Source organism: Theropithecus gelada, chromosome 3, assembly GCF_003255815.1.
Source record: "Theropithecus gelada isolate Dixy chromosome 3, Tgel_1.0, whole genome shotgun sequence".
NCBI classification, from domain to species: Eukaryota; Metazoa; Chordata; class Mammalia; order Primates; family Cercopithecidae; genus Theropithecus; species Theropithecus gelada.
In genome coordinates this window covers 12,792,104-12,815,593 of record NC_037670.1, presented here as the reverse complement: position 1 = coordinate 12,815,593, position 23,490 = coordinate 12,792,104, and the positions used below count along the sequence as shown (strand labels likewise).

The 23,490-nt window shown below is 55.6% G+C and overlaps 2 protein-coding genes across 4 annotated transcripts; both read right to left on the bottom strand.

Moving 5' to 3' along the window:
- Nucleotides 1-5,106: 5,106 nt before the first annotated feature.
- Nucleotides 5,107-20,109, bottom strand: C3H7orf61 (chromosome 3 C7orf61 homolog). The gene is made up of 3 exons (XM_025379360.1): nt 19,937-20,109; nt 5,756-5,820; nt 5,107-5,478 (listed from the first exon to the last, which is right to left on the bottom strand). Exons 2-3 carry the CDS (start codon nt 5,816-5,818, stop codon nt 5,107-5,109), a joined length of 435 nt encoding a protein of 144 aa, XP_025235145.1. The 5' UTR covers nt 5,819-5,820; nt 19,937-20,109.
- On the bottom strand, nt 9,053-22,005 carry TSC22D4 (TSC22 domain family member 4). Of its 3 annotated transcripts, none has more exons than XM_025379931.1 (5): nt 21,403-22,005; nt 19,937-20,967; nt 16,887-17,053; nt 10,083-10,131; nt 9,053-9,700 (listed from the first exon to the last, which is right to left on the bottom strand). In XM_025379931.1, the coding sequence occupies exons 2-5, from the start codon at nt 20,696-20,698 to the stop codon at nt 9,491-9,493; spliced, it is 1,188 nt and encodes a 395-aa protein (XP_025235716.1). In that variant the 5' UTR covers nt 20,699-20,967; nt 21,403-22,005; the 3' UTR covers nt 9,053-9,490. The 3 variants fall into 3 exon arrangements, with proteins under 3 accessions (XP_025235716.1, XP_025235717.1, XP_025235718.1); XM_025379932.1 differs by having other exon boundaries at nt 19,937-20,864; nt 21,403-21,888; XM_025379933.1 differs by lacking the exons at nt 16,887-17,053; nt 19,937-20,967; nt 21,403-22,005 and adding an exon at nt 10,226-10,601 and having other exon boundaries at nt 9,053-9,770.
- Between the last annotated feature and the right edge of the window lie 1,485 nt (nt 22,006-23,490).

The following is a 23,490-nucleotide window of genomic DNA, read 5'->3' as shown; positions in this document are numbered from 1 at the left end:
CAGGGGGGGGGGGAAGGGAAGCCCCCCCTAAAAAAAAAAAAAAAAAAAAAAAAAAAAAAAAAAATTAGCTGGGTGTGGTGGCCAGGCGTTTGTAGTCCCATCTACTTGGGAGGTTAAGGCAGGAGAATTGCTTGAACCTGGGAGGCGGAGGTTGCAGTGAGCTGAGGTCACGCCACTACATTCCAGCCTGAGCTACAAGAGTGAAACTCCGTCTCAAAACAAACAAAAAAATTTCCCCCAAGATTCACACCCACATTACCACATGTATCAATAGTTTGTCTTTTCTTTTTTTTTTTTTTTTTTTTTTTGAGATGGAGTCTCCCTCTGTCGCCCAGGCTGGAGTGCAGTGGCACAATCTCGGCTCACTGCACACTCCACCTCCTGGGTTCATGCCATTCTCCTGCCTCAGCCTCTCAAGTAGCTGGGACTACAGGCACCTGCCACCACGCCTGGCTAATTTTTTTTTTGCATTTTTTTTAGTAGAGACAGGGTTTCACCCTGTTAGTCAGGATGGACTCAATCTCCTGACCTCGTGATCCACCCGCCTCGGCCTCCCAAAGTGCTGGGATTACAGGTGTGAGCCACCGCACCCGGCTTTTTTTTTTTTTTTTTTTTAAGACAGAGTTTCGCTTTTGTTGCCCAGGCTAGAGTGCAGTGGCATGATCTCAGCTCACTGCAACCTCCGCCTCCCAGGTTCAAGCGATTTTCCTGCATCAGCCTCCCGAGTAGCTGGGATTACAGGCACCCACCACCATACCTAGCTAATTTTTTTGTATTTTTAGTAGATACAGGGTTTCACCATGTTGGCCAGGCTGGTCTTGAACTCCTGACCTCAGGTGATATGCCTGCCTCGGCCTCCCAAAGTGCTGGGATTACAGGCATGAGTCACCACGCCCGGCCCTGTCCTTTCTATCTTTTTAGAATTTTATTTATTTGTGTGTTTGTTTTGTTTGTTTGCAGATACAGCGTCTTACTATGTCGTCTAGCCTGGCCTCGAACCCCTGGGCTCAAGCGATGCTTCCGCCTGGTTTTTCAAAGTGCTAGGATCACAGGTGTGTCGCTGCCCCGGCCAGTTTGTCCCTTCTTATTGCTGAGTAGTATTCTGGGGTTTGAAGATATCACAGCTTAACCATTCACCCGCTGAAGGACATGGGTTGATTTTGGCTACTACAAATCAAGCTGCTATGAATGTCCACATTTAGATTTGTTTTTTTTTTTTTTTTGAGACTGAGTCTCCCTCTGTCACCCAGGCTGGAGTGCAGTAGCGCGATCTCGGCTCACTGCAAGCTCCGCCTCCTGGGTTCACGCCATTCTCCTGCCTCAGCCTCCCGAGTAGCTGGGACTACAGGTGCCCGCCACTGCGCCCTGCTAATTTTTTGTATTTTTAGTAGAGACGGGGTTTCACTGTGTTAGCCAGGATGGTCTCGATCTCCTGACCTCATGATCCGCCTGACCTCATGATCACTCCCAAAGTGTTGGGATTACAGGTGTGAACCACTGTGCCCGGCCTCACATTTAGATTTTTCGTGTGAACATAAGATTTTATTTATCTGGGATAAATGCCCAAGAGTACAACCTTTGGGTCATATGATAACTGCATGGCTAGTTTTATAAGAAATAACCATTCTTGGCCGGGCGCGGTGGCTCAACCCTGTAATCCCAGCACTTTGGGAGGCCGAGGCGGGTGGATCACGAGGTCAGGAGATCGAGACCATCCTGGCTAACATGGTGAAACCCCGTCTCTACTAAAAATACAAAAAACTAGCCGGGCGTGGTGGCGGGCGCCTGTAGTCCCAGCTACTCGGAGGCTGAGGCAGGAGAATGGCATAAACCCGGGAGGTGGAGCTTGCAGTGAGCCGAGATCGCGCCACTGCACTCCAGCCTGGGTGACACAGCAAGACTCCGTCTCAAAAAAAAAAAAAAAAAAAAGAAATAACCATTCTTGGCCAGCCGCTGTGGCTCACGCCTGTAATCCCAGTACTTTGGGAGTCCGAGGCAGGAGGATCACCTGAAATCAAGAGTTCGAGACCAGCCTGGTCCAATATGGTGAAACTCTGTCTCTACTAAAAATACAAAAATTAGACATGGTGGTGGGTGCCTGTAATCCCAGCTACTCGGGAGGCTGAGGCAGGAGAATTGCTTGAACCTGGGAGGTGGAGGTTGCAGCGAGCGAGATCATGCCACTGTACTCTAGCCTGTGTGACAGAGTGAGACTCCAACATAAAAAAAGAGAGCGAGCTAGAAATGACCATCCTCTTTTCCAGAGTGGCTGTGCTATCTTTTTTCCTTTTTCTTTTTTTTTTTTTTTTTTTTTTTGACACAGCGTCTCAGTCTGTCACCAAGGTTGGAGTGCAGTGGCATGAATATAGCTCACCGTGGACTTGACCTCCCAGCGATCCTCCCACCTTAGCCTCCCAAGTAGTTGGGACTACAGGCATGCATCAAGCCTGGCTAATTTTTTTACTTTTGTAGAGATGGGGTCTCCCTATGTTGCCCAGACTGGGCTAAACAAGCTTACAATCCTACTACTCACACATATGACTGCAGGTGAGCTTTCAAAATCAACATTTGGTCATGTCACTCCTCTGCTCAAGTGTCTTCAAGGGCTCCCATTGCTCTAAGGGTCCAATCCAAAGCTCACAACTTGGCAACCCTGCCTTCTACCAGCTGACTTTTGGCTTCAGGATCGTTCCACTCCAACCCACACACCTTGGGCCAGCTCTGGACACATCTGCTATTCTTTTTTGTTTGTTTGAGACAGACTCTCACTCTACTGCCCAGGCTGGAGTGCAGTGGCACAATCTTGGGTCATTGCAACCACTGCTTCCCAGGATCAAGCAATTCTCCTGCCTCAGCCTCCCAAGTATCTGGGATTATAGGGGTGCACCACCACACCCCAATAATTTTTGTTTTTGTTTTTAGTAGAGACAGGGTTTCACCATGTTGGCCAGGCTGGTCCTGACCTCAGGTGATCCACCTGCCTCAGCCTCTCAAAGTGCTGGGATTACAGGTGTGAGCCACTGCACCCAGACTCTTTTTTTTTTTTTCTGAGACAGAATCTTGCTCTGTCACCCAGGTTGGAGTGTGTGGCATGATCTCGGCTCACTGCAACCTCCGCTTCCCAGGTTCCAGCAATCCTCCCACTTCAGCCTCCCGAATAGCTGGGACTACAGCTGTGAGCCACTGATTCCTAGCTTATTTTTGTATTTTTTATAGAGATAGGGTTTTACCATGTTGCCCAGGCTGGTCTCAAATTCCTGAGCTCAAATGATCCTCCTGCCTTGGCCTCCCAAAGTGTTGGGATTACATGCATGATCCACTGTGCCTGGCCACACATCTGCTATTCTTACTCCCTGGACACCCCTCCCACTCCCTCCACCTTCCCCTAACAACCCTTTCAAGCCAAGCTGACACCTTCAGGCCTCAGTTTTACCCTCACTTCTGTTAAGAAGGTCTTGCCTGGCCAGGCGCAGTGGCTCACGCCTGTAATCTCAGCACTTTGGGGGGCCAAGCGGGCAGATCACAAGGTCAGGAGATCGAGACCATCCTGGTTAACACGGTGAAAACCCATCTCTACTAAAAATACAAAAAAAAAAGAAAATTAGCCAGGCGTGGTGGTGGGCACCTGTAGTCCCAGCAACTCGGGAGACTGAGGCAGGAGAATGGCATGAACCCGGGAGATGGAGCTTGCAGTGAGCCGAGATCGCACCCCTGCACTCCAGCCTGGGTGACAGACTCCATCTCAAAGAAAAAAAAAAAGTCCTTGCCTGACTCCAGGTCTGGATAACATGCCTCTCTCCTGGGGTCCTACAGCCCCCTCGACAATGTCACACTCAACAATGTGTGGATACTGAACTAGCAATGCCTATGATCTCATCTGTAGCCCTGCAAGTCTGCAAATTTTGTTCAGTGTTGTATCTTCAGTACCAGGCATTTGCTGGACGCACAGGAAATAGTTTTTATTTTTATTTTTATTTTTTTTTGAGATGGAGTCTCGCTCTGTCGCCCAGGCTGGAGTGCAGTGGCGCTATCTCAGCTCACTGCAAGCTCCACCTCCAGGGTTCACACCATTCTCCTGCCTCAGCCTTCCAAGTAGCTGGGACTACAGACGCCCGCCACCTCGCCTGGCTAATTTTTTTTTTTTTTTTCTTGAGACGGAGTCTTGCTCTGTCACCCAGGCTGGAGTGCAGTGGCGCGATCTCTGCTCACTGTCAGCTCCGCCTCCCGGGTTCACACCATTCTCCTGCTTCAGCCTCCTGAGTAGCTGGGACTACAGGCGCCTGCCACCACGCCCGCCTAATTTTTTGTATGTTTAGTAGAGACGGGGTTTCACTGTGTTAGCCAGGATGGTCTCGATCTCCTGACCCCGTGATCTGCCTGCCTAGGCCTTCCAAAGTGCTGGGATTACAGGTGTGAGCCCCCACGCCCGGCCTGGCTAATTTTTTTTTTATTTTTAGTAGAGACGGTGTTTCACCATGTTAGCCAGGATGGTCTTGATCTCCTGACCTCGTGATCCACCCGCCTCAGCCTCCCAAAGTGCTGGGATTACAGACATGAGCCACTGCGCCCAGCCGGAAATATATGTGTGTGTGTATATATATATATATAAAGAAAAAATTTGCCGGGTATGGTGGCTCATGCCTGTAATCCCAGCACTTTGTGAGGCTGAGGCAGATGGCTCACTTGAGGCCAGGTGTTCGAGACCAGCTTGGCCTCGTGGTGAAACTCTTGTCTGTACTAAAAATGCAAAAACTAGCCAGGTGTGGGAGTGCATGCCTGTAATCCCAGCTACTCAGGAGGCTGAGCGAGGAGAATCACTTCAACCCGGGAGGTGGAGGTTGCAGTGAGCTGAGATCGCGCCACTGCACTCCAGCCTGGGTGACAGAGTGAGACTCTGTCTCAGGATAAAAAAAAAAAGAAAGAGAGAAAGAAAGAAAAAGATGTTTTAAGAGACAGGGTCTTGCTGTGTTGCCCAGGCTGGTCTCGAATTCCTGAGCTCAAGTGATCCTCCCATCTCAGCCTCCCCAAATGCTGGGATTACAGGCATGAGTCACTGCACCAGGCCAGGAAATAATGGTTGAACAAGTAATCGGAGGGAGGGGTGAGTCACTCGGGGCTGGGGAAAGAGGGAGGGGGCGTTGGGACGGTGCTGACCTTCCAGCTGCACATCTGCCAGCCGCTCTGCAGGGCAGAGACCATGAGCGTAGAGACAGACTTGACAGCCGTCCTCGGCAGCTGCAGCAGGGATCGGCCCTGTCGGCCCAGCTCCACCTTGGTCCCCTCTGTAGTCTTGGCCAACACGCAGGGATCTGCCAGCTTGGGGGACTCAGCCAACTTGGGTTTAGCCTCTTTTGGGGACTCGACCAACCTCAAAGTCTCAGCCACCTGGAGAGTCTTCTCCATCTTCTTCAATGAGTGTTTCTTGGAGCCAGGGTGTTCTGAGATGGTTGGTTTAATTTTCTGCCTCCAGAAGAAAACCTGAGAACCAAGACACAGAGAGGAGAGACAGGAGAGAGGGGCAGGGCAGAGACAACACCATCCACAAAAAAGAAGGCACAAAAGGATGGATCAGTGAGTTTCCGGGCCTCTATTCCTTCTCCTCCAGCCCCTCCCCAGCTGTCCTTTCCTTCCTCCCCACTCCATCTTGTTTGGCCACAGGAGGCCAGGAAGGGAGGGAACCCATGCAGTAAGGGGCTGCTGTGACCATGCCCTCAGGCCAGAGCATCATGAGGACAGAGTGGTCTCAGAAACTCACCCAGAAAATAATCCTTTGCCAAGCCTGTCTAACCCATCGGAAGAACTTCATGACCACAACCATCTCTCTTGACAGGACAAACACGGAGGAAAGAGCAGAGCCAGCATTTGGTACGGTGGAGGTGGCAGGTGGAGGACGGGGTGGGCTGTGGGCCAGTGACCACCTCTTGAGGGGTCTCCTGTGAGCTTCAAGCACAGCAGTAAAGAAAGAAGTAGGAAATCCTGGGGGAAAGCCCCTCCTGGCAATGAATCCCAGACCTTTACTCCCCTCCCTGGGACAGGGAGAGGAGTTGAAGTAGGTGAGAACCTACAGTGAGGGAGAGTTCTAGACCATTGTGAGGCTGCCTGGCCCTGACCCCAACCCCCGAGGCCCTGCCTGGACCCACAGAGTCCATCTCTTCCACTCTGGCTCTTCTTCGCTCAGATCCAGGGAAAATAAGCTAAGGTGTAACAAACTAATAGGCCCTGTCCCTGCATCACGTCATGCAGTCCCTTCACAGCAGCCTTTCAAGGTAGGTATTATTGTTAGTGCCACTTCACCAAAGAGGGATCTGAAATTCAGGAAAGCTAAAGGGGGCCGGGCATGGTGGCTCGTGCCTGTAATCCCAGTGTTTTGGGAGGCTGAGGCAGCAGGATCACTTGAGGCCAGGAGTTCAAGACCAGCCTGGGTAACACAGTGAGACCCCCCTCCCCACCCCCGCAACTCACTGTTTAAATTTTCAAAAAAAAAAATTTTTTTTTTTTTTTTTTTTTGAGACGGAGTCTCACGCTGTCGCCCAGGCTGGAGTGCAGTGGCGCGATCTCTTGCTCACTGCAAGCTCCGTCTCCCGGGTTCACGCCATTCTCCTGCCTCAGCCTCCTGAGTAGCTGGGACTACAGGCGCCCGCCACCGCGCCCAGCTAATTTTTTGTATTTTTAGTAGAGACGGGGTTTCACTGTAGTCTCGATCTCCTGACCTTGTGATCCGCCCGCCTCAGCCTCCCAAAGTGCTGGGATTACAGGCGTGAGCCACCGCGCCTGGCCAAAAAAAATTTTTAAATCGGTCAGGAGTGGTGGTGTGTGCCTGAAGTCCAAGCTACTCAGGAGGCTGAGGCAGGAGGATTGCTTGAGCCCAGGAGGTGGAGGCTACAGTGAGCCATGATTGTGCCACTGCACTCCAGCCTGGGCAACAGAATGAGACCGTCTCAAAAAAAAAAAAAAGAAATAAGGGAGAGAAGGATGGAGGAAGGAAGAGAGAGAGAGAGACAGAGAAAGAGAGGAGAGAAAGAAAGAAAAGAAAAGAAAAAGAAAAGAAAGAGAAAGAAAGAAAGAGAAAGAAAGAAAGAGAAATTAAAGAGGAAGGAAGAAAGAAAGAGAAAGAAAAGAAGGAAAGAAAGAAAGACAAAAAAAGACAAGAAGGAATGAAGGAGGGAAGGAGGGAGGGAGGGAGGGAGGGAGGGAGGAAGGAAGGAAGGAAGGAAGGAAGGAAGGAAGGAAGGAAGGAAGGAAGGAAGGAAGGAAGGAAGGAAGGAAGGAGGCCGGGCACGGTAGCTCAAGCCTGTAATCCCAGCACTTTGGGAAGCCGAGACGGGCAGATCACGAGGTCAGGAGATCAAGACCATCCTGGCTAACATGGTGAAACCCCGTCTCTACTAAAAAATACAAAAATCTAGCCGGGTGAGGTGGCGGGCGCCTGTAGTCCCAGCTACTCGGGAGGCTGAGGCAGGAGAATGGCATAAACCCGGGAGGCAGAGCTTGCAGTGAGCTGAGATCCGGCCACTGCACTCCAGCCTGTGCGACAGAGCGAGACTCCGTCTCAAAAAAAAAAAAAAAAAAAAGGAAGGAAGGAAGGAAGAAAAAAAAGGGGACCAGGTGTGGTAGCTCACACCTGTAATCCCAGAACTTTGGGACGCCAAGGTGGGAGGATTACTTAAAGCCAGCAGCTTGAGATCAGCCTGGGCAATATAGCAAGATGGTCTCTACCAAAAAATTTAGGCCGGGCACGGTGTCTCATGCCTGTAATCCCAGCACTTTGGGAGGCTGAGGTAGGCAGATTACTTGAGTTCAGGAGTTTGAGACCATCCTGGCCAACATGGTGAAACCCTGTCTCTACTAAAAATTAAAAAAAAAAAAAAAAAAAAAAAAAAATTAGCCGGGAGTGGTGGTGCGCACATGTAGTTCCAGCTACTCAGGAGGCTGAGGCATGGAAATCGCTTGAACCTGGGAGGTGGAGATTGCAGTGAGCTGAGATCTCACCACTGCACTCCAGCCTGGGTGACAAGAGCGAAACTCCGTCTCTAGCTGGGCATAGTGCCACATGCCTGTAGTCCCAGCTACTTAGGAGGCTGAAGTGGGAGGATCACTTGAGCCCAGGAGTGGAAGACAACAGTGATCTATGATAACACCACTGCACTCCAGCCTGGGCAACATAGCAAGGCCCCATCTCTACAAAAATAAAGACAATTAGCTGAACGTGGTGGCACACACCTATAGTTCAGGGAGGCCAAGGCAGGAGGATCACTTGAGCCAGGGACGTGGAGGCTGCAGGGAGCTGTGTTTGTGCCGCCGCATTCCGGGCATCAGAGCAAGACCCTGTCTCAAAAAAAGAAAGAAGAAACGAAGAAAAAAAAAACGAAAAACCAAAGAAGTTGCCCAAGGTTATGAACCTAGGGAAACCTAAGGAGGCAGAGAGTCACGGACTCCAAGGCAGGTCAGCCTCCTTGGAGGCTGCTGGGGCTAGGGGCCTCCTGGGGCTACATCCGCAGCTCTCGCCTCTTCCCCGCTAGATGGGGTCCTTCTCCATCACTGCTGACTCTTCCGCCTGGGACTGGAGCCCAGGCTGCCAGGGAGGGGCCATCTCACCCACAGGGCCCGTCCTCAGCTGGCCGGGGGTGGGAGCCACGGCGGTCGGCCAGGCCTGGCAAGGGCACCGTGTGCCCGGGGAGTCTGGCCCACACCCAGCCCAGAGACAAGGGGCCCATTCAGGGCCCCCCGCCCCGCCCCCAAGCAGCCACCCGGATCCAGCCCGCAGAGGGGACACACTGGGAAGCTGGGGGTGGATCTTGGGCAGCCACCAAAGACCTCATTGTTTCCTGGTCCCCCCGCCCAGCACGTGGGCAGACGCCCCCCCACCCCCAATCCTCGCCTGCCCCTTCCCAGGACCCGAACCGCTGGCTCCCTTCTCCAGTCTCTGTCTCAGCCCCTCCATCTCCCACGCTTTAAACCTCCCCAGTCTGCAAAAGATCTCAGGGAAGCCCCAAATGGCAGGCGCGACCCCCGAGTCTGAACACAAGCAACGAACGAGATGTCAACCTCCAAATTCAAGTTTCTTCAGAATTTTTAATTATTATTATTATTTTAATAACAACCTGAATCCCAGAACTTCCAGATACTGTCCACACTCCCTCCCCTGGGCAGAGGAGAGGATGCACCTCAAGGGAACAAGGTGGGGGTGGGGTGTCTGCCAGGGAGCCTCCAACTCCCCCAGGCCGTCGACTGCTGGGGGTCCCATGAGGGAGGGTGGGGGTTGGTTCCCTCCCAGAGGGGGCTCCCTCTGATGCCCCGTCCTGAAGTCCTCCCTCCTCCATCAAGGCTGGGGATGATGAGGAGATGGGGCAGGGGCTGGGGAACAGGCCGTTACTGAGCCTTGAACTCCTACCCTGGGGACATGGGGACATTAAAGCTGCATAGGAAGAGGGGGCAGGCGGCTGACAAAAGGCCGGGCAGCCCCAAAGGCACATTGTAAGGGAAGGGAGGCTCAGACGGAGGGCCCATTGGGCGCGGAGGGCCCAAGCCGTGGGACCCCCGAGGAGGGCAGCTGAGCCAGCTGCTCCGGGCTGGCCAGGGCGCGCAGCAGCCCGTTCTCCTGCTCCAGCGCAGCGTTCCGCTCTGCCAGTTCCCGGATCTGCTCCTTCAGTACCTCCACCTCCTCCCGGACCGCAAACATGAGGTGGGACTTCACCAAATCCTGGGGGCCCCGGGGACAGGCACAGTGTCAACGGAGTGGGTGCCTCATCCCCTGCCCAGTGCCTCAAGGGCTGGGATGGGAGAGAGTCCCGTGTCCAGAGGATAAGAGACAAAGCAGGGAAGGGACAGGGGAAAAGGACGAGGGACAGAGGCAGAGTCAGAGCTCAAAGACAGAGATGGGGACCAGCAGCCAGACCAGAGGCTGGGCAAAGTCAAGGGTGCAGGTGGCGGTAGGAGGGGGCAGAGGATGCCCAGGAGCCCAGCAGGGAGAGGGATGGAGGAACTGGGAGTTGGTGTTCCCTGGTAAGGAAGAAGACAGGGCTGGGGCGGAGGGATGGCTTAAGGGGGCTGGGACCTCCTGGGACCAAGATGGCTTCTCTTACCATGGCTTGCTCGATTTTGTTGTCAATGCCAACCAGGCTTCCGGAGCCACTGGAGAGACACAGGAAGGTGAGGGGAGGAGAGGAGGAGCCTTCCCAGGTGCTGGTTTCTTGGACCACAGCCTCCCGCCCACACCCCCCTATACCTGTGACAGTAGAGAATGAGGGAGAGGAGGGTTTTGTCCATCCCCCTGCGGGCTGAGGGCCGCTGCCCAGGGCCTCCCAGGCCCCGGTGGGGCGGGGGCCCAGATGTCCCTCGTATGGGGGACGCACCCCGGGGAGAGCAAGGGGAAGAGGCACAGCCCCTTTTTCGGGGCGGCCCCGGAGCCATCCCCACCACTCGGGTCTCATAAGATGACACCAGGGACTTGACAGAGATCCCTGGCTGGGCCATGCCCAAGGGGAAAGGGTCCTTAGACGCCCTCCCAACGGAGAAGGATGCAGTGAAGGGAATGCCTGGGGGGCTCAGAGCCCCCCGGGCAGAGCGGGGTCTGGCTGGTGCCAGGCGGGCAGAGAGGAGACAGTGCCTCGGGGGTGCTGGCCTGAAAGATATACACCACCCCCCCCAAGGGCAAGGCCTGGCTGCTATTGGCTCCTTGGGGACACGGGGACCCCCCCTCCCCTCGGCTCCTCGGTGGGCGGGAATTCCCAGACACGGTCAGTGCCAGTGTCCCCTTCTCACCCTGGCACCAATCCCAGAGTGGAGGGGAGGGGGCCGGCCGAGGAAGTCAGCTGGTGGCTGGGCCAGGGGAGGGGCGTGGGGCAGAAGCCTGGGTCTGAGAGGGGAGTGAAGGGTGTGAAGGGAGACGAAGGGCCTGGCCCTCGGAGGCCCCTCCCCACCTCTGACCCCATCCTGTCCCCTCTGTCCCTCAAGGCCTTGGGAAAGAGGGTGGAGGTGGCTGGGGTAGGGGGCGTTCTGACGTACTCGTGGTCTTCCATAGATCATGAGTGCTCTACTACCAAAAAACCCCACAAGGCTCACATCATGGGTGACCCTGGGACCTGGCCAGAGGGTCCCTGACTTTCCAGAGAAGACCAAAAATGGGAAAGGTTACCATAGCAACAGAAACTGAGCCCAGAGCCCTAGAAGACGAATACAGCCTAAAGGCCAGGTGCGGTGGCTCACACCTGTAATCCCAGCACTTTGGGAGGCTGAGGTGGATGGATCATTTGAGGTCAGGAGTTCGAGACCAGCCTGGCTAACATGGTGAAACCCCATCTCTACTGAAAATACAAAAATTAGCCAGGCATGGTGGAGGGTGCCAGTAATCCCAGCTACTCAGGAGGCTGAGGCAGGAGAATTGCTTGAACCCGGGAGGTAGAGGTTGCAGTGAGCTAAGATCGTGCTACTACACTCCAGCCTGGAAGACAGAGTGAGATCCTGTCTCAAAAAAAAAAAAAGGGACAGGCATGGTGGCACACGCCTGTAATCCCAGCACTTTGGGAGGCTGAGGCAGGCGGATCTCCTGAGGGCAGAAGTTCGAGACCAGCCTGGCCAATATGGTGAAACCCTGGCTCTACTAGAAGTACAAAAAATTAGCCAGGTGTGGTGGCAGGTGCCTGTAATCCCAGCTACTCAGGAGGCTGAGGCAGGAGAATTGCTTGAACCTGGGAGGTGGAGACTGCAGTGAGCCGAGATCAGGCCACTGCACTCCAGCCGGGGCAACAAGAGCAAAACTCTGTCTTAAAAAAAAAATATATCGCCTATGGGCCTGGGACCTGGGTCTGGGGTCTCAGAGGAAGCGAGGGCTCAGAGGAGAGGAAGGGAAGTGAGCTTGGAGATGGGACATTGGGAAGAGGAGCAACAGGGCTTGGGAGAGAGATGGGAGTCCCAGGTGACAGGGTCTGGCTGCAGTCTGGGAAGTGGCCACCAGAGGGCGACTCAGGCCTGGCTCAACAGCCCCCAGGGCCAGGCTCCAGGCTGGCTCCAAGACGCTGGGCTCTTGGTCCCAGAACCTGGCTCTCCCTCAAGCCCCACTCTCACCACCCAGGACCTGCACAGCCTCTTGTGCCGACCTCATCCTCCAAGGCTCCCTCTCCCACCACTCTGGCCCCAGGCTCTTGCCCTGAGGCTCCAGACCTACCCTTGTACCCCTGCACTCTGGTGCTGTGGTGGGATCCCCAGTCCTGCCCTCCAGCCCCCAGCTGGGCCCCGCTCGGAGCAGGGGCCTCAAGGGGCTGCAGGCCACATCCCTGGGCTCCTTGTAAGCTCTCCCTCCTGGCTGTCAGCTCAGACTCGCTTCCCCGCAGGGGGATCAGCACTCAATTCAAGGTGACCCTTGGATGAGGTCCTGCAGCCAGGAAGGGAGCACAGGGAGCTGGGAATTTTCCATTTCTCATCCAAGCTCTGGGTGCAGAACGCGCTGACAGGTAGAGCAACTAAGGAGGTGACCAGGCCTGAGTGAGCAGGATGGGGTGGGTGGGGGAAGGGAATCTGGGACTCCTGGGGCGGTGGGAGAGGAGAAGTTGAAGGCGGGGTGGTGGGTCTGCCAGCAGGAGGGTCAAAGTAATTTTTGAGCTATTTCAATCAGCAACACCTTAGTGGGTATGGAGCCACCACAGAAAACCCAATACCCCCCCTCCACCACATTACACAGACTCACAGAGACCAAAGCGGTGGATACCTAGGGATAGGAACATGGGCCCTGCTTGGCGGAGACTCAGGGGTAAAGATGTCAAGTAAGGTGTTCGTTCTCGCCAGAGATAAAGGAATAATACAACAATAAACATTTGTTGGCCAATAGGTGACTGTCTTCTGTTTGTCTAGCGCCTGAGAGTTTCTGACAGCACTTTCCACTGGGGCTTTTTTTTTTTTTTTTTTTAAGACTAAGTCTTGCTCTTGTCGCCCAGGCTGGAGTACAATGGTGCGATTTCGGCTCACTGGAACCTCCACCTCCCGGGTTCAAGCGATTATCCTGCCTCAGTCTCCAGAGTAGCTGAGATTACAAGCATGTGCCACCACGCCCAGCTAATTTTTGTATTTTTAGTAGAGATGGGGTTTCACCATGTTGGCCAGGCTGGTCTCCAACTCCTGACCTCGTGATCCGCCCGCCTCAACCTCCCAAAATGCTGGGATTACAGGTGTGAGCCACCGCGCCCAGCCTCCATTGGAACATTCTAACACACACTTCAAGGGACCAGGACTCTGGCAACGCAGGCCTTCCCCTTTAGGACCCCAGAGTGAGTGGTTGTGGGCACTGTGCTAGAATTCTTTGACAGGGTCCAGGGGAGGAAAATAGGGGCTGCTGAGACAGGACCTACCTCCACCACAAGCCCAAAAGCAAGTTTGTGTGGATTAGAAAATGCCCCTTTCTTCAAGACCCTTAATGCCATCTTCCGGAAAACTGTCGTGACTTCCAGCATTGACTGTGATTTCAAATATGAGCAGCACCCCCTGGAGTTGTGCAGTGTGTGACATGCACAGTGGGAGACTTGGCCCTGCAGGACTCTCGGTCCCGGGGCAGGGACAGCCCTAGAAGCTGGTCTTCCTCTTTGAGGGTCAAATAAAACGGCCTCAACATGAAGATGGGATAAAAAGCAGGACACCTGGGAGAAATGGGGAGCCTGGGATCTTGGGGACAGGGGCCAGCCCTGCATACTTGCCAGTGAGTTCAGGGGATCCCCCAGGGCCTAGGCCTGGGACCAGAAAAGTGTCAACCAGCTGCCCTGTCTCTGTGCTCTCCCGGATCTGTGGTGTCTTTGGGGCGGGGCTGGGGAGGTCAGGGAGGGGGAAGGGGGTTTGGCTCCCTGCCCTGCTTGGGAGAGCTGTCCCTGACTGTCCTAGAGAGAAAGGACATCATAGACCGTTGCCGCCACCTCTTTGCTTGGGACACAGGCATCCCAGTAGGATAGTGGAGAAAGTGGCTTTTGGGTTGGACCTAGGCTCCAACTGCAGTCCAGCCACTTAAACTAGCTGGGTGGCCCTGGGCAAGTTTCTAAAATCCTCCTGGCCAGGCATGGTGGCTCATGCCTCTAATCCCAGCACTTTGGGAGGCCGAGGTGGGTGGATCACCTGAGGTCAGGAGTTTGAGACCAGCCCGGCCAACATGGTGAAACCCCGTTTCTAGTAAAAATACAAAAATTAGCCGGGCGTGGTGGCGGGCACCTGTAGTCCCAGCTACTCGGGAGGCTGAGCCAGGAGAATCAGTTAAACCTGGGAGGTGGAGGTTGCAGTAAGCCAAGATCGTGCCACTGCATTGCAGCCTGGGACACAGAGCAAGACTCCATCAAAAAACAACAACAACAACAACAACAAAAAACCCTCCTTCTCTGAGTTTCAGATACTTCATCTGGCAAGTGGGAGAACGGAACTGCTTTTTAGGATTACAAGGGATAAGGCAGTACCGGACCCAGGGGAGGTACTGGATAAATAAATGTATCTTTTCTTTCCCAAGTCCCTGGGATCCATTCCCTATAATGCCTGGATCCCGTAGGCCGGCCACTGCCCCCACCCCCAATTCCTTCCATCCACTTCTTCACACTTAACCAACTACCTGCCACCTGCAAGGAGGGGACAAGGATTTCCAGTCCCAGGGCATGTGAGCATTCTAGATTCACCTGCACCCTCTGTTCGCCCATCCCCAGATTCAGGGACTGGTCAGGCATCCCCAACACCCTCCCTGTGATCCAGGCACTGAACATCTCGGCCCACCTTCCCTCGTAAGAGGGAGGTCCCAGGCCACTGGGACCCTGTTCTGCCAGCTCTGTGTACACCAGAAAGGAGAGGTGGGGTCTACACGTCCCATTCCTAGGGGGCAGGGGGTGGCTCAACCCAAACCCGCCGGCTTGGCAGGGTGGGGCTTGAGGGGCTGGGCTGGGACAGATCCCCAAGAGCCTTGGAGCACAGCAGGGTGAAGTGGAGGCTGGGAACCGGACCGGTCAGATTGGGGTGTGCAGGGAGGGGGTGGGACGGAGGAAGGCAGGGAGGGAGGGGACGGGGAAAGACGGAGGCCTCAGGAGGTTGAATCCTCTAAGACAGAGACAGCAGGAGGCTGGGCTGTGAACTCAGCAGGGGTGGGGGAGGGACGGGGAGTCCTCTAGCCAGGGAACCTCCCAAGTGGGAGAGGGAGAGGGCGGGAAACGCTGAGAATAGCAGTGATGGGGGCAGGTGACTCTGCCAGCCCTGGCCGACCTCACACCTCGCACATTCCTGAGAGTGGGAATGGGGCGTGCAGGAGCCACCGTGTCCTGCCCAGCCCCGCCCAGCCCCGCCTAGCACTGGCACCCTTGCCCTCCATCACACCAGCTCCTGGCCACCCCCTTTGCCAGGTCCCTCTCCTCCCCAAGGCTGCAGGACCCTGTCAGTGGTGGGTTTGAGTACCTGATCCCGGCGAGCGGCCCCGGATCTGGGGAGGATAGGAAAGAGCAACTCCCATCTGGAATAGGTCCCTCAGGCACCCACTCACCCACTCTCGAAGCCCCACCCCCAATTTCCTTCCAAGCAGGAAGTCCCTCCCCTTGAAAACCTCCTATGGAAGTCCCACTCCTCCCTCCAAAAGAAAAACGGTGACTCCCCAGCCCTTCTGCCAGGTTCCTATCAGTCCCCAGCCAGAAGCAGGCAGCCTGGCTATCTCTGACTCACGATTCTGGGCCCCCCTTTTCAGCTTGCTGGCTTTCTTAGGAACGGTGACACTTGGCCCTGAAAACCCACCCAACAGAGCACTTTCCCCTAAAAGGTGAACCCCAGAAAGTCGCTCTCTGCAGTGCCGTCCCTGCCCCTTTGCCATTCCTAGCTCTGACTCTGTTCCTAGCTGGCCCATCTTAGGGACTCGCTTTCTCGGTTCTAGAAATCCTAGGATACTAAAGTAGACCCTGTGGGCTATCGGATGTCACAGTCCATACGTGCTGTTAGGGAGTCCCAGTCCTTTGTTAGGAGAGGAAGAGGGAGATGGAACTGAGACGAAACTGATTTCCATTCTTTTTCAGTTCTTTTTTTTTTTTTTTTTGAGGCGGAGTCTCGCTCTGTCACCCAGGCTGGAGTGCAGTTGTGCGATCTCAGCTCACTGCACACTCTGCCTCCCGGGTTCAAGTGATTATCCTGCCTCAGCCTCCTGAGTAGCTGGGATTACAGGTACATACCACCACACCCGGCTAATTTTTGTATTTTTAGTACAGACAGGGTTTCACCGTGTTGGCAAGGCTGGTCTTGAACTCCTGACCTCAGGTGATCTGCCCACTTCAGCCTCCTAAAGTGCTGGGATTAGAGGCATGAGCCACCATGCCCAGCCTACTTCCTTTATATATATGTATGTGTGTGTGTGTGTGTGTGTGTGTGTATATCTCTATATCTATATATATATATATGCTATTTTATTTCTTTTTCTTTTTAGTGATGAGGTCTCGCTACATTGCCAGGGTTTGGTCTTGAACTCCTGGCCTCAAGCAATTCTCCTGCCCGGGCCTCCCAAAGCACCATGAGTACAGGCGGGAGCCACTGTGCCCCAGCCTGATTTGCTATTCTGTCTAGAGCACGCATTTGCCAGTGGGTTCCTGGGGTTGGCCAGATGATCTCTAAATCTGCAAGAGCTCTGGAATCTGACAACAATGAGTCCCTTCAGAATCTAAAAAAGTCTGTGACCTGACAGTTCTGAGCCAGGGAGTCCCACCCAGCCCTCTCCACAGAGAGGGAGTGGGTCCGAAATCATCTGTGTGCAGTGGTTATGCCCAGGCCAGGTTTCTCTGTCTAAGAGTTCCTCTCCAAGTTCAATCTGGGGGAAGGATGCCTACCGGGCAGTTTCTCACAGCCATCCCAGGTGCTGGGCAGGGAACCTGAACCCCACGCCCCACCACCCCACGAAGCCCACCTACCTATCATCATCGCTGTCTAGGTGACCACTGATGGCCAACATGGAGTGGGCCAGGCTGAATTTCTGAGCTGCTACTGCTCCGAAGGGGTCTGGAGATTTGTGAACCAGGCTGGCATCGTGGGCGAAGTAGAGGGCCGGGGAGCTGGGGCGAGAGTCGAGTGGGGGCACCTGGAGGCGGAGAGGTAGGAACCATCACGTGAAAAGAGAAGAGAAAGGAATCAGCCGCCTTATAACTTGCCTATTAGCCTTCCTCCCTCTCCACCTCTCTACTCCCTTTGGAGAACCCGGGAGTCCTGTCCCCGCAGCCCTTCCCTTCTCTAGCTCTGGAGAAGGCATTAGGCAGGTACTAGAAGCAAGAAATGGGTCAACCTGAGGAGGAGTGGTGTATGGGACATTACAGAGGGTCTCCCAAGTGGGAGGAGCGGGGGACTGATGGAAGAACCGAGAATAGACTCCAAAGTCCCTGCTCCCCCTGGGCCGGGACCCTAAACAGAGGCTACTCAGAGTGTCTGCCTTCTTTTATGTTTTATTTTATTTTTTTGAGACAGTCACTCTGTCAGCCAGGGTGGAGTGCAGTAGCACAATCATGGCTCACTGCAGCCTCAAATTCTCGGGCTTAAGCGATCCTCCAGCCTCAGCCACCTGAGTAGCTGGACAGTTACGGCGCGCACCACCGTAACTGGCTAATTTTTTATTTTTTGTTAGCACAGGGTCTCAGTATGTTGTCCCTGCTGGTCTCAAACTTCTGGGCTCAAGTGATCCTCCCGCCTCAGCCTCCCAAAGTGCTGGGAGAATAAGCCACCGCTCCCAGCCTGTGCCTTTGCTGGAGTCTCGCTCTGTCACCCATGCTGGAGTGCAGTGATGTGATCTTGGCTCACTGCAACCTCTGCCTTCCGGGTTACAGTGATTCTCCTGCCTCGGTCTCCTGAGTAGCCAGGACTACTGGCGCCCGCCATCACACCTGGCAAATTTTTCTATTTTCAGTAGAGACAACGGGGTTTCACCATGTTGGCCAGGCTGGTCTTGAACTCCTGACCTCAAGTGATCCTCCCACCTCAGCCTCCCAAAGTGCTGGGATTATAGGTGGGAGCCACTGCACCCAGGCTGCCTTCTTAAAATGACTCCAATGTCACCTCTTAGAGAGGTATTTCCCCATCATTCACTGGTCCACTGAACTGTTTCATTTTTTTTATAGCACCTAACATTATCTGAAATTAAAGTATTTATTGTGTCTTTCCCCGGCTAGAAGGTCAGTTTGCTCAGTAGCTATTTGTAGAATGAATGGATCCTCAGAAACTGCTCCTCCATCCCCTCACCCACCCCTCACTCTCGCCTCCCCTCTCAAACTTCTCGGACTCAGGTGGAATTCTGCTCCTGCGCTCTGCCCTGGGGTTGGCGGGGGCTGGTTGTGGAGCTGAGGGGAGGCGGAGCCTGGGCGTGGACCTGCATAGCCCAACAGGCGCTGGGGGCGGCAGCAAAAAGGGCGGGGGCGACAGGAACATGACAAGACGCCTCTGTGAGGCCCCGGGAGGCCCCAGCTTCTCAGAAAAGCCAAGAACAGAGAGTCCAGGGTGGTTAGAGGGACAGAGCAGAGGAAGGGGGCCCAGGTGGTGTCCCCTGGCCATTCTCCACCACTCCCTTCTGTTAAGAGGGAGAAGAGGCATGAGGGGATGTGGAAGGGAGACAGACTTTTGGGCAGGGAAATAGCAAAACGGTTACGTGCAAACAGCAGACTGTCAGGAGGTGGGGGAAAGCTGGGGAGCAGGGGACACTGGAGAGAGACAGGCAGGGTCTGTGGCCCCAAGAGAAGCTCAGGCCAGGCAAGGACAGAGAGCAGGGAAGCTGGAGGCCAAGGGGGTTTGCTTTGGAAGAGTCTGGGGACAGGACAGGAAGAGAAACAGCATCTTCTCCCCTGGGGTGGGTGCTGAATGCAGGAGTTCAAGAAGAGTTGGGCGGGGAGGGGGTGGGGAGTGGTAGGAAGGGGCATCACGAGAGACGTGAGCTTGAGGCCAGGAGGGGGTTGGGGGGAGCCAGTCCTGACCGGTCCTGACAGGACCCAGACATCCAGTCCCAGGTTATTTTTATACTGTGGTTTGTGCCCAAGGCCAGGAAGGGGAAAGAGTTCGCATCCTCACACTCCCTGCCTTTCCCCAGCCCTCCGAGGTGTTATATTCTCCCCGCAGGACAGAAGTATCCCACCCTTTTGTCTCTGGCTGCTCACCCCCACCACGGGGACCCAGGCATGCTGCCCCCTCAGCCCGGACTTGTTCCTCTTTTGGAGACAGGAAGGAGAAAGAGTATGGGACTGAACTCCTTCTGGGGCTTTTCTCTCCCACTCCATGGTGGTCACCCTGGAGTTATCAATCACAGAGAGGCTCAGATGGAGGGAGTTGAGACAGACAACTGGGGGGTGAAAAGGATCAACCAGCAAGCCCCCTCCCCATCCCTGAGAGGTGTTCCCCCCACCCAATTTCTCAGTGACACTTGGCCTACAGCAAAGCTGGAGGTAGGACTGAGATGGGTGGCTGGGGGAAAAGAAAGACCCCTACATTCAGGATGGGGCTGCAGTGCAGAGACTAGCAGCGCGCAAGGCCTACCTTTTACCTTTCCTCCCCAAATCCTGGCAGCTCCTCCCCCAGAGACCCAGCTACCCAGCTGAGGCCTCCACCCTCATCACCTAGAGGCAGAGGGGCTGAGACCAAGACAGAAGAAGGCCTGGTGAGGGGGCCACATATGCTATAGGCTACATGAAGGCCAAGACAGAGAATCAGAGGCCAGGGAGAAAGAGAGAGGGTGCAGAAAAACAGGAAGGAGGCTGAGACAGAAAATGAAGGAGGAGGAAGGGGCTTCAGAGTGACCTGGCAGGCACAGAGAAGAGGGCTGTCTGATCTGATAGACAAGTAATGGAGGAGGAGGGGGAGGGGGAGGGGAGGGGAAGGGACGGGAAGGAGGATGGGGAGAAGGAAGGGGAGGAGAAGGAGTGGGAGGAGGGAGGCCCAAGATAGAGGTTAGGCCAGGGCTGATGGGCGAGCCCTAGAACCCAGGTCTTACCTGCCCCATCTCCTCTGGAGCACCCAACTCCATCCGCAGCCGCATGTCTACAGCTTTCCTCCGGGACAGTGGAGGGGTCCTGGTCCCTGAGCCCCCAGCCTCCGCGTCCACCCTCAGAGAGGGCAGGGGCGTGGCAGCCCGGGATGTGCCCGCACTCTCACCGGTCCCAGGCTCTGGGGGGCGCTGCTGGGGTGGGGAGGCCGACAGTGGGGGTGTCTCCGCCTTGGCTTTGCCGGGCACCACCAGCTGGCCCAGTCCCCCAGTGAAGGAGCGGGCCTGAGGTCCGGGAGAGGTGGGGGGTGGACGGAGCCAGGAGGTGGGGCCCTGAGACAGGCCTGACTGTGGGGTGGGGGTGCCCAGGCCGAGGCTGGCCAGCTCCAACCTGGAATCCAAAGATCTGCCCCCGGCGCCCCCTGAGGCCCCTCGAATTCCCTCCAGGAGTCGGCCGAAGCTGTGGGGCTCCAGGTCTCGCTCATAAACATCCACACACGTCCAGCGACCACGGCGATATGGCTCTCCCAGGCCGTGGGGCAGCTTCACCACCCGGAAACGGGAGGAGGGGGCCCCAGGTGGTGGGGAGCCATTCCGGGGGGTGCCCTTGCCCCCCGGATCAGGGCTGGGCTCCCCACTGGGCAGGCGGGGCAGGGGCCCGGTGGGGGGCTGTGGAGTAGGCGGATCTGAAGTCCCTGGGCTCCCCGGCCCCTCATAGTCTGTGGTGACGCTGGTGATTTGGAAACTACTCTTCTTCTTGCCCCCGCTCATGGTCCCTGGGGCTCAGGGCTGGGCCAAGGTTGGGGGTGGGTTGGGACTCCTTGAAGGGGCTCAGGCACCCCTGGAACAAGGGGGCCACATGGTGGGGGCATCCGGGCCCCTGGGGACGTCTGGGTCCGACATGGCAGGAGGGCCTGGTGGGAACCCGGGGTGCCTGCTGGGTGAGGGGAGAAGAGGAGAGGGGAGGTGGCGGGAGGGGGGAGCACGGGCAGGTTTTTCCTGCTGCTGTTGCTGCTGAACTCCAGAGCTGAGTTTGCAAACTGGAAAAAGAGGGAGAGAGAGAGTGTGTGTGTGTGTCTGTGTGTGTGTGTGAAACCAGTGGGCAGGCCACCTCCGGGGCTTCCTCTCCGGGGAGCAGAGTGGGGGAAGGGGAAACCGTCAGAGACCTGGAGACAGGCAAGAGATGACAGAGACCAGGGCAGAGGGGACCAGATCCAAAAAGGCGCTCAGAGTAGGAAGAGGCAGATGAGTCCCAGAGTTGTGCATTTCTCGTCTGAGATTCTGACTCAGGGGGCGGGTATTGTCCCAAGAGCTTGGACTCCAGGCCCTGGGAGAACCGGGGTGAAGCAGCTCCCCAGCCTGGCCCGGCCACTCAGAGAGACCTCTCCTGGGCCTCGAGCCCACCCCAGCTCCCACATCCCTGGGGCAGGCCCTGCCCGGCTACCCCCAGCGCCCCACCCAGCCTCGAATCCTACCTCTGGGGCCTCGGCCACTGATCTGAGCCTGAGGGTCCCGGCGCCTAAGAGGTCGGGCTGTGCATTCCCTGGGGCCTTCTGGCCACGGGGAGTGGCGGGGCACGCAGGCGGCGATCAGAGGTTGCCCCGTCCTCTCCGGGGGCCTCAGCTCATCCTGCGAGGCATCTCCGAGGAAAGTTTGCTCTCCGGAAAAGAAGGAACCCGCGGCTCCTCCGAGGAGCCCAGAAGCGGCCGCTGAAGCCCCAGGGGTCTGGAGACTGATGTGGGAGAGGGCGGCCGAGCCCCCCGCTGCTCCCGGTGGCAGCCAGCGAGTGGGTGTCTCGAGTCTCCTCCCGCGTGGCCCCGCTGGGTCCGTGTCTCCGCTCCTCCGCTCCCCTGGGTCTCTGCCTCTCCGTCTTTCTCTTTCTGAGCTGTTGACAACCCCCACACCAGGAAGTCCTGCCTCCTCGGGCCTGCTGACTGCTCCTCTCCTCCTCCTCCTCCTCCTCCTCCTTCCCCTCTTCCTCCCCTTCCTCCTCCCTCCCTCCCTCCTGGGGCTTCCCGCCAGCTGGCCCGGGGCCAGGCCTGCCACAGCCGCTGCTGTTGCAGTTGCTGCAGCCACTGCTTAGGCTGCTGCTCCTGGGGGCCCCAAACAGACTCTCTTAACCCCACACCTGCCGGGCCCAGCCCCACCCTTGCAGGGAGGGGCTGCAGAGGGCGGGGCTCGGGGAGAAAGGGGAGGAGCTTGCAGGGAGGCGAGGGATTCCCTTACTTGTAGTCAGTTGCTGCCATTGGCCTAGAGACACACAGAAGAAACGGAAGGCACAGGCCGGGAGATGTGCTGGATGCCCACCCAGAAGTGCCCAGTCCCTGCTGTGGGGCGGCTGTGGCTGTCATTCTCCTTTGGTTTTCACAGCAACTGCATGAGGAAGGTACTATTATTCCCCCCATTCCTTATTTTTAAAAGTGGATTATTGCCGGACCCCGGTGGTGGCTCATGCCTGTAATCCCCACACTTTGGGAGGTCAAGGAAGGAGGATTGCTTGAGACCAGTTTGGACAATATAATAGCAAGACCTCGTCTCTACCAAAAAAAAAAAAAAAAAAAAAAAAAATTGGCTGGGCATGGTGATGTGCACCTATAATTCCAGCTACTCAAAGGCTGAGGTGGGAGGATCCCTTGAGCCCAGGAGTTTGTGACCAGCCTGGGCAATATAGCGAGATCCCCATCTCTACAAAAAATAAAAAAATAGCACTTTGGGAGGCCGAGGCGGGCGGATCATGAGGTCAAGAGATTGAGACCATCCTGGCCAACATGGTGAAACCCCATCTCTACTAAAAATATAAAAATTAGCCAGGTGGGCCGGGCGCGGTGGCTCAAGCCTGTAATCCCAGCACTTTGGGAGGCCGAGGCGGGTGGATCATGAGGTCAGGAGATCGACACCATCCTGGCTAACACGGTGAAACCCCGTCTCTACTAAAAAAATACAAAAAACTAGCCGGGCGAGGTGGCGGGCGCCTGTAGTCCCAGCTACTCGGGAGGCTGAGGCAGGAGAATGGCGTAAACCCGGGAGATGGAGCTTGCAGTGAGCTGAGATCCAGCCACTGCACTCCAGCCTGGGTGACAGAGCGAGACTCCGTCTCAAAAAAAAAAAAAAAAAATTAGCCAGGTGTGGTGGCACGCGCCTGTAGTCCCAGCTACTCATGGGGCAGGAGAATCACTTGAACCCGGGAGGCGGAGGTTGCGGTGAGTAGAGATCATGCCAGTGCACTCCAGCCTGGCGATTAGAGCGAGACCATCTTAAAAAAAAAAAAAAAAAAAAGCTGAGTGTGGTGATGTAGACCTGTAGTCCCAGCTACTCAGGAGGCTGTGAGGCAGGAGAATCTCTTGAGCCCAGGAGGTTGAGGATGCAGTGAGCCTACATTGTGCCACTGCACTCCAGCCTGGGCAACAGAATGAGACCATGTCTCACCAAAAAAAAAAAAAAAAAAAAAAGTGGATTATTATGAAACTTTTCAAACATGCCATGCAGACATGGGGAGACCATGCAAACTCCACACGGATGGTAGTCCCAACCCAAAATCAATTTTTTTTTTTTTTTTTTTTTTT

Coding starts and splice junctions, on each gene's coding strand:
- C3H7orf61 (XM_025379360.1), bottom strand. CDS start 5,818: ATGGTTGTGGTCATGAAGTTCTTCCGATGGGTTAGACAGGCTTGGCAA. Junction 5,479..5,755: donor GGCAAAGGATTATTTTCTGG/GTGAGTTTCTGA, acceptor CTTGGTTCTCAG/GTTTTCTTCTGGAGGCAGAA.
- TSC22D4 (XM_025379931.1), bottom strand. CDS start 20,698: ATGAGCGGGGGCAAGAAGAAGAGTAGTTTCCAAATCACCAGCGTCACC. Junction 10,132..16,886: donor CTAGACAGCGATGATGATAG/GTAGGTGGGCTT, acceptor GTGTCTCTCCAG/TGGCTCCGGAAGCCTGGTTG. Junction 9,701..10,082: donor ACAAAATCGAGCAAGCCATG/GTAAGAGAAGCC, acceptor CGGGGCCCCCAG/GATTTGGTGAAGTCCCACCT.